At 39.3% G+C, this 13,867-nt stretch overlaps 1 protein-coding gene across 1 annotated transcript in view; it reads right to left on the reverse strand.

Annotated features, from left to right (window-relative positions):
- Nucleotides 1–8,969, reverse strand: part of CEP162 (centrosomal protein 162) — a 41,340-nt gene extending 32,371 nt beyond the window's left edge. The window contains 5 exon segments of the mRNA XM_032185047.1: nucleotides 2,165–2,248; nucleotides 2,251–2,302; nucleotides 7,373–7,455; nucleotides 8,283–8,368; nucleotides 8,876–8,969. Of these exon segments, the coding sequence (XP_032040938.1) occupies nucleotides 2,165–2,248; nucleotides 2,251–2,302; nucleotides 7,373–7,432 (196 nt within the window). The 5' untranslated portion in view covers nucleotides 7,433–7,455; nucleotides 8,283–8,368; nucleotides 8,876–8,969.
- Nucleotides 8,970–13,867: the final 4,898 nt, after the last annotated feature.

Below are 13,867 nucleotides of genomic sequence, written 5' to 3' on the forward strand. Positions count from 1 at the left end.
TGCAGTCAGTCCCTGACACTGTCTCTGCCGCTCCTTCACAGTCACTCTCTGCCCCTGCTCCGGGATGCCCATCCTAAACTGAGCCTGCGGGGGCTGCCCACAGGCAGCAGCTCCTCAAGCACTGCTCCCACACGGCTCCGTCCCACGGGGTCCATCCCCCAGGAGCAAACTGCTCCAGCACGGGGCCCCCACGGCTGGGCGGCAGCTCCCCCCAGACCCCTGCTCCTGCATGGGCTCCTCTCCAGGGGCTGCAGCTCCGGCCCGGGGCCTGCTCCTGCGGGGGCTCTCCATGGGCCGCAGCCTCCTCCAGGCCACATCCACCTGCTCCCCCGGGGGCTCCTCCACCCATGGGGGGGCTGCAGCGTGGAGATCTGCTCCATGTGGGACCCATGGGCTGCAGGGGGACAGCCTGCTCCACCAGGGGCCTCTCCCTGCACAGGCTGCAGGGGAACTGCTGCTGCCTGCCTGGAGCACCTCCTGCCCTCCTGCTACACTCACCTGGGGGTCTGCAGGGCTGGTTGTCTCCCACTTTCTCACACCTTTCTCCCAGCTGCTATTGCACAGCCGTTTTTTTTTTTTTTTTTTTTTTTTTTTTCCCCCCCTTTCTTAAATCTGCTCTCCCAGAGGCCCAACCAGTGTAATTCCCTGGCTCACCTCTGGCCAGAGGCAGGTCTGTTTTGGAGCTGGCCCTGATCTGACATGAGGCAGCTGCTGGGTGCCTCTCACACCTTGCCACTTGAACCCAATACAGGACCTTAACAAGTTTACTAGAAATTTATTTGTATTTCATATGTCAACAAACTGAAGATCAAGCACGTTTCAGTTCTCGTAGCTTTTCCTCTAGTTAAACTGCACGGCTGAAAAGATATTCTTAGCTTAAAAAATATAAGCCATTGAATTGGTCTGGACAGGAACAACTTGACACCATCACATCACTTCTGGTTCTGCTTTGCACTTAACCTGTATAAGAACTGTTCTCCAAAAGTTCTAATTAGCCTGCCCTTTAGGTACCTATTCCAGTATTTCTGGTTGAAGTAGCATGAGAAATATCAAAGCCCTTTATGGGTTGACTCAAGCATCTCAGAAAAATCATGGAAGAATAACGAACTTCTAAAGCAAATTTTCATTGAAAAAAAAAAAAAAAAACAGAAATGAGGTCATGCTAACTGCTTAATTCTCGTACTATGCCCACACTGCTCGTCAGGATTTTTTTGGAAAGCAGTAAGGAAATCACAATGTCTCATAACTACCTAACAGGCAGCTGCACTGCCTGATAGGAGTTTTCTCATATCCATTGGAGTTCGCCAGCAACATCTTAAAAGCCAAGGACATATCACAAGTTCAGACAACATCCATTAAAGGTTATGCCTAAATGGCACAATTTCAGACTAAGATTTGACCTGAACTATAACACTCACAGGACAGAGCTATTCTTAAAGTATTGCTGGTAGTCTCTGATTTTAACTTCATCATATGAAAACCTGATTTCTGGGATTTTCTGTTAAGCTCCGTTACAAGCTACACAAATCCTGAAAAGAAGAGGCCACTGATTATTAAAAGAACAAGAGACAATCACCCTGTGGAAACTAACTACTCCTACGGTTTGCTACCAAACAGGGAAACAGTGAAGGAATATTAGTCTAGAGGTGGAAAGCTTGCAAGAAATATATTTGCTTCCATAACTACATGACCAAACAGTGAACTAATAGCAGCGTTATCACGACCCTTATCTCCTTGAGCCATGCTTTATGGCAAGGGAAATATTGAGAATACTGACAACAGATGTTTTTGAATCAGCCGCTGTTGTTAAACCATCAGTATAAGAACAGGTTGGTTACAAAACATACCTATAAATATTTCAGCAGAATTCATAACTTACATTTTCTAATCACCTCACCTTTGTATTTACTCTTTACAAGTTTAGTAACTTGAAAACTACACAAAAAAAAAACCACAAACAAAACAGCAGAAAGCTTGCTTACAGCTTGAATATGATCTCTCTTAAAAAAATACAATTACATTTGAGTTTTATCCTTTGCAAACTTGCATTGTAATGTTCTAAAGTACTTGGAGTTGCATGACATCATTTGAAATCAAGCCTGCGTGAAGGGAAAGAACTAGCCTGACACCCTGTGGCCAAAAAACTGCAGAACAACATATTTACCACCGTCATCTGAATCTTCCTCAGTTATCCACCATGGCACTGAATCCTTTTTCTTCGTTTCTTTTTTCCTTGGCTGTCCAACGTCTCAAGAATAGCTGACTTTTTTTTTGAATTTCCAAGTGAATCATCTGAAAGAGACTGGATCAAATCATATACAAGATTAAAGACAGCTTTTACTTTTCTCATTAACTGTGTAACATTGTTTAACTGTATTTAGCCACTCAGTTCTTGAACTGCGTTCAGATGCCTGTCTTTACTCCCCCATCTGCTTTTTTTTGGTGTTTTTGTTTTGTATATGCATGAAAAGAATGAGTAACAGACAATAACTATATTCATGTGGAGCAATACTGGAGATTATATTGTAACACCACTGCCAGAATTTGAAGTATTAAAAGTTAACTGCTTTGTAGAGTTTATGTTCAAAAGAACAGTATCATCAGCTCCTTTTTCAATTAGTTACAACATATAACAACCTGACAAAATCCTGCCTACATCCCTAAAGATTAAAGAAAAAGAAAAAAGTAGCATAGAAACTGTTTTGCTTGGCCAGGCTTTTTACACAAAAACATTATCAATATTCTAAAAGTGAACCTTCACAAGTAACTTTCTAGCTCCCAGCAAAACAGAATTCAGAAATTCACTTTGTACTCATGGAAATGAACAGAAACACCAAATCCCTTTCTATCCGACTCCACGTATTAAGCTTTGATATATATTTTTTTTGGTTATCTATACTGATTTGACTGATGGATTAATTCAGTGGAGAAGAAAAGGCTACAATATCCTAGGAATTTAGTTATGAAATAGTAATGGGAAAAGATCTACAAACCCTTCATAAGACAACAGCACTTTTCTTAAGCAATACAAGTTGCTAAAGAAAATCTCTTTTAGTACAGCTCTCTGTGGCTTATGGCAGTATCTGAGCCCCACTTAGATAGCTGTCCAGACACTGAACAAGGAAATATATTAATGTAGGAAATATAACTTAAGAACTACACAGGAAACCTGACATTTCCAGTCTTTCTCCTTCCTTGGCAGAATCACATGTTCTCTACCTACACTAACACCACCAAAGAGGCTCAAAGAAGCAAGAAAGTGCACTGCAAGCTTATGTGTTACATAGTCCCTGTGCTTAAATTCAGTAAGCAGAGGGTTAAGGGGTGTGGCATACTGTTTATTTTTATCCTTTTTATTTTTTCTTTTTTTTTTTTAGCCTTAGTTTTTTAAATCAATTGTCCTAAAGTGACTTACAGAACACAGTAATAGTGTTAGCAAAAGCCATAAAACATAGGATGCAAAGAATTCACATATGGAATGCATCATACAGGAAGATTTCAAAAGCTTCACTTTTATACTTGTCACAAATAAAAAAACGTGACAGTCCAAACAGAATACTGGAAGCAACGGGATCACGCATGCTTAATATGTAAAGTGCAACAGGATGTTTTATTAAAATGTTCCTCTGTAGTCCACTGCCTGACTTCTATTGTATAAAAAGCATTGCCATAAAAGGCTACTTTTACTTGATATCTAACGCTTCAATTTATATGCGCCTAACAGGAACATTCATAAAACACCAATCATCCCAAAGCACGATTTAAGAAAAAAAAATAATTCTTACTAATATCTCTGACCAATAACGTCTTCAGAGTTTACAATTGCACCTTAAAAAACTAAATGCCTGTCACAGTTTAAGTACCCCAAGTCTTGCAGTTTAATAAAAACAATTTTTGCAAGTTATGGAACTGTTAGACAACAGGATGTACTACAATTACTTTATGTTGGCTCAGCGACATAGAGCAAAAGTGTCTTACATTTTTAATAAATGTCCTATAAATAACAACTTCCCTTACACTAGTCTCTACCAAGTACTAGTGCCATTGTCCCCAAAGGTTTGGTTGCAAGTACTGACAGGTGCTCGATGCAGGCTTTGTTGTCACTTGCTGTTTCTTTTATGACTAACAGCATCGTCTACTCTGCAAACAGAGTGCTTCAGTGATGCTCATACTCCTTAGAGCATTGTAACTAAAGAAACTGAAACTCCCAGATGTTGCTCTCAAGTTCTGGAAACTTTCTATGTCCAGCCATCTTGTCAACTGCAGACAGTAAAGTTGCAGCAGCTGGAGAAGAAATACTGACACAAAAATGCTAGTGTTTTTCCAACAGGTCAGCAGCCTCAACAGTGAAACTTAGATTTTTCTTGTTTGTTTGCTAAAAGAAAAAAAAAATTTTTTTGGACTGGTAATGGATTTTCAGTACCAGTAAGTGGTACCAAATTCTTCCTAACCCCTACAAAAGAGCCTCTCAGCCTTTCAGTTACAGAGACAATAACCACAAAAAAAAAAAAAAAAAAAAAAGTTGTTTAATCTCAATTTAAATAAAAGCAAAGTCATTTTTAAGACCTAGGACCACTATGTCACATAATCAGCTTACCATCTCCTATAGAGAAGGAATTTAAGAAAGTAGATAAGCAAATGCAGCACTGGATCAAGAACACCTTCATGAACAACTGCCCTAACTATTTTGTGAAAGAAGTCTTTTTTCAAGAAAATAAGACTACTCCAAATTATAATACCTTAATATATTTGATCTTTTAATAAAAAATTAAAAATGCTTTTCCAAAACATTTCACGTGGTTTAGTGTGAAATATTACTATTCTGTGGTACTCTGCAGATTTGCTAATTAAGATGACATAGCCTTTCCAGTCTTCCTTCTCAGCTGTAAATGAGTATTATGTAGAACGAAAAACAACCTAGAAGTCTAGAAGCAGATAACAGCTTTTTTCTAACATTGCTTTGCTTGAAATATCATCAAAAAAATGCAAATAATGGAAGCATTGTGTATAAGAAAGAACTTGCATAGCATGTCCCATGGGAACTACACAGCCAACACTCAGAAAGCTCACGAGCTATACCAGTATGACAGGTGATACTTAAAGAAAATCAAACTGACAGTAGGGGAAGTACACTGAAGCTGGTGGAAGTCGAGGGGAAGGATCACTGGTACATAGACAACACAGGAACAAGAGAAGAATTATGGATGACAACAGCTTGTTGAATCCATAATTCTCTTCAGCCTCCGTAGTCTACATATCTACAAGTAAGTAGATTGGAGTAAGTATCATCAGGCAGAGGAATTCTTAAACGGCCAATTCCGCATGCAGTAATTGTTACTATATGTTTGTTCCCTTCTATGTAATGACAGAAGCCGAGAAAATCCACTTCATTGACAGTTTCTGAAGTTCACTGAGTATGTCAAAGGATTTCTTTAGTTTAATTCACATTCACATTTAGTTTAATTCACTAGATCTGCATCATCCAATTGTATCCACAATGTTCCTTTTAACTTTTTGTTTTCATCTCAGACATGCATACAATCTACAATCCTCCCCAAATAAAAGTACTTTCACTAAGTGCAACCAAGAGTTACTTAAAAGGGGAAAACATCCTGCTCCCTTTCTTTCCTAAAACATTTGCTTAAACAATAGCAAGTCTTCCTCCAACTACTAAGAAACTTTCCCAACCCCTTCCTCCTGCTTAATACTCTCAACACAAACATCACCTACACAGCCATGTGTTTCAAACAATGGAGCACATCAGTTTCTCATCTTTCTAACACTAAAAGGCTGCCCGCTTTTTATGAAAAAAACAATAGCAAAGGGAAGAACAGAGTGGAAGATGCACGCACATGAAGTAACAGCATAGATAATGTCATTATTTGGGTCTGTAGCTAGCAAAACATAAAATAAAACATACTTGTAATGACTGGATGGACAGTATATATGTGTAAAGTGTTTAAGCTTGCTTAAAAATAGTTTTAGTTTGAAACGATAAAAAAGTTTAAGATATGAGCTGTTAAAAGTTGCTTTCTCTGAACGATGCCAAATGCCACTTAGAAAAAAACACAACAAAATAGCTGTATTGAATTATTCTAACTCAACTGTTCTCAACATGGACAATAACTGAAGAGTAAAAAGAACATGTAAATGAAGAATAAAATACAAGAAATGGTCATATACAGGCTTTTGTTAGATGCACAAAATAAATAAAAAAAATAAATCTCTTATCCTCCCCAGAGCAACTGCCTTCATAACAATAGAAGAAGCATTTTTGACAGAAATGCAAATCCTACTTTGCTATTTTTACTTCAATTAGTAACTCCAGTGAATTCAAGAAAGTCAGTTACATCATGAAATTAAAGGCCAAAATTTACCTTCAAGATCTTTGTGAATCTTAATATTCGGATAGCATATTAGTTCCCTGTTCTCTCAATTTTGTATTGCTCAATTAAGTAACATCTATATTGTGTTTGTAAAAGCAGCTGCATGATATTCAACGTAGAAAGAGGGACTTGGAAAAGCTGAAAACTCCATGAAAAAGAAGCCTCCTATTACTACAGTTTTCCACTACACAGTAGAAAGTGAAAGTTTAGGTGCTAGCTTCTATAAAACTTCTCACAAGTAATTACACTGTACAAAAAACACACTTTATGCATTCATTACTTACAGCAAAGACCCCAAGAAAATTCTCTGCAATCGCTAGCTACACTTGTACACATACTGTCGTAGCATCCAGTAAAGGCCTTACTTGTGTGGTATTTCTATCTTAGGCTTACCACAGTGTGTCTGATATACCAGAAAGCAAACTCTGAAATTGCAAAGCTTATTCCAATGAAAAAGTACACCAAATTATGACACTCTGACCATGTCCAATAATTGCTAGCTGAAGTCATAACCCACAGATGTGCAAGATTTTGCCTACATGCAGAAACATCAAGCAGGATGAGCAAAAAAAAGATTCAAATTATTTTTTTCCAATCACTACAACATATTTAATTTTGTTACAATTAAAATGAGTGTTTAAATATAGTTTGATGAAATTAGGCGTTACATGGAAAAATAAGGACATCTTTCAAATGTACCTTGCAGCTACATACAGAGGGTTTTGATCTCATTGGCTCTATTCTAAAGAAATAACCTAGCAGTGACAAAATAATCATATTTAATCACAAAACTGTTCTCTTGATTTCAGTACAGTAGAGTAGTATGAATTCAGTTTAGCAAGGGAGCTATGACATTGCAAGGACCCACTCATAAAACAGCTACGTGAATCATATGACAGAAGCACAGCTGCATCTTCTATTTCATACTCAATTTTTCTTCTGTGTTTTAATGGAGAAAATGAATGTGACCTTGCTCTGAGACATACCTCTTTCAGAAACTCTTCAAACTGCTCATCTAGTTCTTCTTTTGAAAATCGATGAGCCATTATCTGCAACTGGATGTTACCTTCTAAACAATAAGAAAAAAGTTAATTAAAAGCATTCTAAAATTAGGGGTAGCCTATAAATTTTCTGCTTTCACAGGGCTATAAGCAAAAAAATCTCCAGATAGATGTCAGAGTTTTCCACTCCTAACCCAAATCTACGTTATTAACTTAATGAGACAATCAACACAAACAGATTTGCATTACTCAGTTTCCATATAATAAGAATACTAATTTCCAGAACAACAGCTACAGCATTTACACAGCATTTATTGTGAGGGATAAAGAAATGACAAGTCTCTTCACCACCTTTAAATTATTCTTTAAAGGACATCTCTCTTTGCTACCTACAATTAAGAGTTCTGTCAATGATAAATCAAGAATCCACAGCATTAATATTTCCCATCTCTTTTAAGGGCTTTTAATTCCTAAAAGCGGATACATCTGGCATTGTAACTTTTGCTTCATAGTCTCTGCTGTGTTTAGGACTCAGTAAATAACAAATACATAAAAGCCTTCAAAATCAGAGGATGACATTCAGTTTGATCTGCCCCAAAACACAAAACCAAAAGCACTTGCCCTCCTCTCATTCCCAAAAGTCTTTGTTGATTTCTCAGGTATAAAATATGCCCCACACTCAAAATGCTACAAAGCTTTTGCATATCACAATGCTCAACACATATGGCTACCGTCAAAACTGCACACACATTGCAGTATTAAACTACTTTAGCATCCTCCAGGCAGAGAAGAGCTGCATAAACATGAAAGGGCTCAACACTCGCAGAAATGCTTTTACCATTAAATAAAACTTCTCTCAAATGGAGCCCTCTCAGTACACAGGACTGTTACCTACCTACTAAATGGATTCTGACAGATGAGTGGTGACAACCGCTTCCTGCTTTCACTCCTTATTCATCCGCAGACCACCCGACACTTTGGCTTTGACAGAAATAAAATAAAATAAATAAAATAAATTAAAGTAAATAATATAAAATAAAATCAACACAAACCAGTTATAGTAGGCTGCCCAGACTTTGATTTAAATAAGATATCCTTATGTAAGCACTTGGACAGTATCTGTGAAAAGATGGTAAGGAGATTAAGAATGTAACCCCTCACGACACACATAATCCATTATCCTTTTATATTTTTACATCAAAGGGCACTGCAAACAGTGGATGCTATAACAGTTTACTGTTAAACTGTTAATGCCACGTACTTAAACGAGTGGAGAACGGTTAATTTGTTTTGCTAGAGAAGCAGATCGGTTCTTCCCGTACACCTCTACTCCTGTCACCCATAAAATTGCAGCTCTGAACGCTGGCGACGTCCCAGGTTTATTTTTCAAAAGGAGAACGAGGCAGGCGGTTTGCACAACGGAACGCACACGCCCGCAACCCTTCGCGAATAAACTTTACCGTCAACTTTAAATATTATAAACTTTACCGTAAACTTTGAGGCAAAAGCCGGGGCAGCCCGTGGCTGGGGCTGGGGCTGGGGCAGGTGCCAGAACACCAGGGCGTGGGGAGGGCCCGGGAGGGCAACCACAGCCGAGGCCCAGGCCTAGGCCGCCCGCGCTTGGCCGCCGTTGCCTTGGCAACCGTGCCGGCCACCGTACCGCCCGCCGGGAGTGAGGGCGGGGAGAGGAGGGGAGGCGGCGCCCGGCCGCCATTATGGGTGTGGCGCAGGTCACGTGACGCGCGGCGGGGTGCGGGGGTAGAGGAGGGAGGAGGAGGAGGAGGAGGAGGAGGAGGAGGGAGGGGAGGAAGGCGCGGGCGGCGCTGACCGCTTCCACCATGAGGGGTCACGGCAGGATAGCGCAGGAGCTGCCCGCGCACCTGCGCTCCGCCGCCTCCTGTTCCCAGTCCCGGCAGCCTGCTGTCCCTCCTCTGCCCTTTTTTTTTTTTTTTTTTTTTTTTTTTTTTTATTTCTTTTTCCTTTTTTCTCCCCAAAATTAGAGCTGAATTGGGTTTTTCCGCCTGGCGGGTCCTTGGCGAGGAGCAGCGTTGTGCCTGCTCGCACCAGGGCTCGGGGCAAACGAGCCCTTCAAAGTCTGCACATTCACTGATCCCCTAAAATTTCAGAGGGGTGTGCCCCTTCAGCCTCACCAAACCAAGAAAAAATGAGTAAAAAATTACATCTATTTCCCTAACAAAAAGGTCAAACCCAAAGCATCTCTCCTTGCTCTTACCCAAACATCCCCTCGTGAAGTTTTTCCCGTGTTTCTGCCTTAGATGTTGGCTGCCGCACTTCTAATGCGTTTTAGCACATCTCTGGAAGTGTTTAAAATATGCAGAGGAATTAATGACCCCCGCTCCCCTGACCACTGTCTCTCAAATAACCGCAGAACAATTGCAGTCTGTGCCTGCATGTGCTCTCCAGCCAGGGTCTGTCAGTTCTGTTTGTTGTGAGAGTCACGTTGCTTCAGGAATTTTTTACGCCAGTGTTTAGTAAATGGCAAAATAAAGCAAGCTCACTTAAGAATACAAATGAACATTGTTCACACACACACACTCGCATTTGGGTCCTCTGCTGAGCAGACTCGGAATGAAAAGATTTTGAAAGGAAGTTTTCTTCAGCCGGCATTGGGTACTCATTGTAAGTGAGAAACTAGTTAAAATTCTATTACTGTCTCTCATTTCCTGTTAGTTTGAGAGATAAAGACTGTGCTTCCAATATGGCCTTTATACGTCCCAGATTGTTTTATCCAAGTATAAATTACAGTTTATATTCAAAGAAGCAAAGAAATATGGGCTGTGCATTTTTCCATTGAAGTCAGTAGAAATTACTCTGCTGAAGGTGCTGTAGCACTTCTTTCAATCAGGCCTTTTGTCTGCAGATGGAGTATTGTATTTCCATTTGCAAAGTATGGGTCATTTGTTTTGTCTTTGTGTGCAACTTCTGCTGCTGTCTATGGGAAACGTGGGAGCTGATCAAGGACAGGATGCCCATATAAACTAATACACTGGAACGATTTGTTAGGCATGACAGCCTAATGCTGGTGAAAACATCAGTTTCCAGCATTTGCTCTTTTCTCTCATATGTCATGAAGAGGCATGGAGTGAGGCATGAGCATTTAAAGAGAAATATGGAAATTAATTAAGATATGTCAGTCTGATGCTGCGCGCCTTGATCCTGTTCACATTTAAGCCAGTGCAAATTTTGCTATTAACTTCAAAGTGATAGCCGCGACATCATTCATCGATCATGAGAGTTACTTCATATATAATCAAATAATCACATCAAGGGCTCAGTCGTCCTGCAAGCTGCTAAAAAACTGTTGCACATTGAAGCCTTTTTGCTTGCAGAAGTATGTTCAAAGAGGCTTGTACAAAGTATAGAAAAATGTGCAGAGGGATCAATGCTGTTGGAAACCTCAGTGCCCATATGGGGGGGAAAAAAAAAAACAAACCACTCTTGATGACTGTTGTGGAGAGGAGGCATTGCCTAGTGTTGAAATGTCATCCAGTGCATTCAAGTGACATGCACAATAGCCACTTAAAAGATTTTCATTTCCTTCTAATGCCATCCAGTTGGAACAGTTTTCTGTAGAGCTCTTAACAGCAAAGCTTAAAAAAAATGAGAGCAGGGATAGCCATGAATTTCAGGAACTTGGCCATTAGCGTGGTGATGCTAATAAAGCTGAAGTGTGGTCACAAATTCTGAAATAGATCCTGCTGGATAGAGCCCCAAATTATAAGGTAAAATTCTGGCTCTACTGACATTGGTGGGAGGCTTATGTTGACTTGTGTGGAATCAGATTTTGCCACTGTAGTCACTGGTTTCTCTTTTAAATGTGGCATGTGTACACTTAGACATTTTTACTTCAGATTGCTAAAATGGAAGGCTTTGCATATTAGTATAATGATTTCAAATTATTAATGGTAAAATTAAAAGGGATAAAATATCCATACTTTTGTTTTTGCATGTCTTATTTCAGATTAATATCATCCATAAATGTCGATGAGGAAAAAGACATCAAATAAAAAGGAAACAAAACGTCTGCCACATCCATTTTGGCTGAGGCATTGCATTAGATAGTATTTCAGTACTGAACTTGCAAATATGTGAAATATGAGATTATGATAATAAATATTTAGCCATATTCTTGGTTATGTTTTTTTAAAGGTTAACAGTTTCATACTGAATGAAAAGCAAACAAACAGTGGTGAATTAAGAAGTTTCTTTAAACTACATTCTCTTTTCATGCCCGCTGTGATAATACTTCCTTACACGACTATGCAATCAAAATCCTTTCCACTATATGCATCAGATAAAAAAAGGAGCCGTCCTTAAAAACAAGAGTTTCATAGAAAACAGAAGAATTATGTTCTTCTATATTCTTATGTTCTCCTATGTGGAACTGTATTTTTTGTGAGGAAAAACAAAAAACAAACAAACAAAAAATAATAAATAGCATTGTTAAGTTAGGATTAGTTATAAAATAGTTCACCTAAATAAAATTTCATATTAAAAGATAATTTTAATGCTTTCTATTTTGTGTCACTGCAGATCTGACATTGCTCCATTGCTGATTAACCATAATCCTCAAATCCCGAGGGCCAGATTTACGGTGGACTGTGTTACAGTAGCTAGGCTGAACTCAGCTTAGCTTGAATCTCACCCCCCAGGTCTTTTCCGTCATGCAGTTTCTCCACAAGCTGAGAAATAAACTGTGTATTGTTTTAAATTGCTCCAGCAGCTTAAACCATTCACTAACCTTATTTCTGCTTTGTATGTGCGTCCCTCGAACTGAGCTGCAAGTTGGAAGCTAGGCTGTCACGTTGCTGGTCATTTCAAGGTTTCTGCAAGTTTGCAGACATGGTCTACGGCACTGTTTCTCAGATTTTTTTGAAAACGAATCCTCCCTTTGCCTCGTTTTTGTAAATGCTGAATAGCCTTAATGCTGCGCCCTGTCCTGCCAATGTCTCAGCTTCTCAGGGGGAGCACAAAGTTTCCGTAATAACTAGCTGCAGGAGTAAACCTTTCTCCATCATGGAGAAAACTGTGCTACCGCCAGCAAATAGAAGCAGTTAAAAGTGCCTTCAAGAGGATGAAAGTTTGCAGTCAGTAATTACAGCTGCTTCTCACTCTCTTAACTTAGAAGTTAAGCATCTAACACTGCTTTTTCTGACATTTCCTGATCCTTTCTAAACTTTTTGGGAAATGTTGCTACACTACGTAATCCAGCCCATGGAGCAAGATCCCTCCTATTAAGAGCTTTCACTTTTGACAGATCCTAGGAACATTACTGTGTAAAGACAGATAGATTTGACCAACCCTAGCGCATTTGAACAAGCCTGACAATCCCATCCTATGCCTTTTGCATATCCTTCTTTGCCAGTGAGAGTCCTCAGTGCTTGGCACATTGAAGACTTACTTTCCACGGGGCTGGGGAAACAAAACTTTCACCCCAAAGTTATTTGAACTGCAAACCCTCATCTGTCTTGAATATTCTGCTCTGTATACAGAAAGCTATAATAAATTTTTCTTTTTGCGTGAAGACACACCACATATCTTTGGTTCAGAAAAAAAATAAGGTAAATATTTTTACAAAAAATTCTTAGTGGCTTAGCAAAGATTAAGCTCCAAAAACTCAGCAAGGAAAAATTAAGTGTGCTCATTTATTAAAATTATTCAGACCTGTAGAATCTCTTGTTAATCCTGCCGACATATCTTCTTCACACTGGCAAGAATATTAGCTTTGCATTTCAGGTTTTCACTTGGTTATTTTTAGTTCTTCTGAAGCCTGGGAAATAAGAAATATAACCGCTTTGAACAGTCTGAAAGAGCCAACTCTAGCAGGGCCTCTGAATCTGATTAGATAAAACAACAAAGAGGTTCTGTTAGGGCAGAGGCAGGAAGAACTAAGGTGGGTGGCAATATCTGTCATAACTCAGGGGAAATGTAGCCTCAAAGCACTCAAAAGTGGGTGAAAAAATAACATAAGCAATAGACAACTTTCCCACATCTTAGGTCACTCTCCAAATGCAGTTTGAAAAGTTTTGTCTGCGCTCAACTTTATCTTTTTTTTTTTTTTTTTTTTTTTTTGTATTTTTAAAGTATAATAAACAGCACATGCATATGTGTTTATCTTAAAGAGCTTATTTAGGGGAACATCATTTCTCTGCAAATAAGTGTCCGAAAAGTCTCAGCATGGCAAGTGCAATTACATCTGTCAGTACGGAAATAGGACAAAATCTTAAGAGAAAGGTTTGCAATTTAATTTTCCTTTGAAAATAAGGCAGCCTTACGATTACAGGAGTAGATTTCTCACCAACACACAGCTAGCAATAACATTATATTTTACCCTACTGGCCGAAAAATGATCAAACAGTCATGTTGAGTGCCACTGGGAGGTCTTCAGGTTTTTGGGGGTCGATTTAGAAATGATCTGTTGTTAGAGTGGTGGGAACCTGGAACACCCACTTGGCCAAG

The sequence above is a fragment of the Aythya fuligula genome, chromosome 3, assembly GCF_009819795.1.
Source record: "Aythya fuligula isolate bAytFul2 chromosome 3, bAytFul2.pri, whole genome shotgun sequence".
Lineage (NCBI taxonomy): Eukaryota > Metazoa > Chordata > Aves > Anseriformes > Anatidae > Aythya > Aythya fuligula.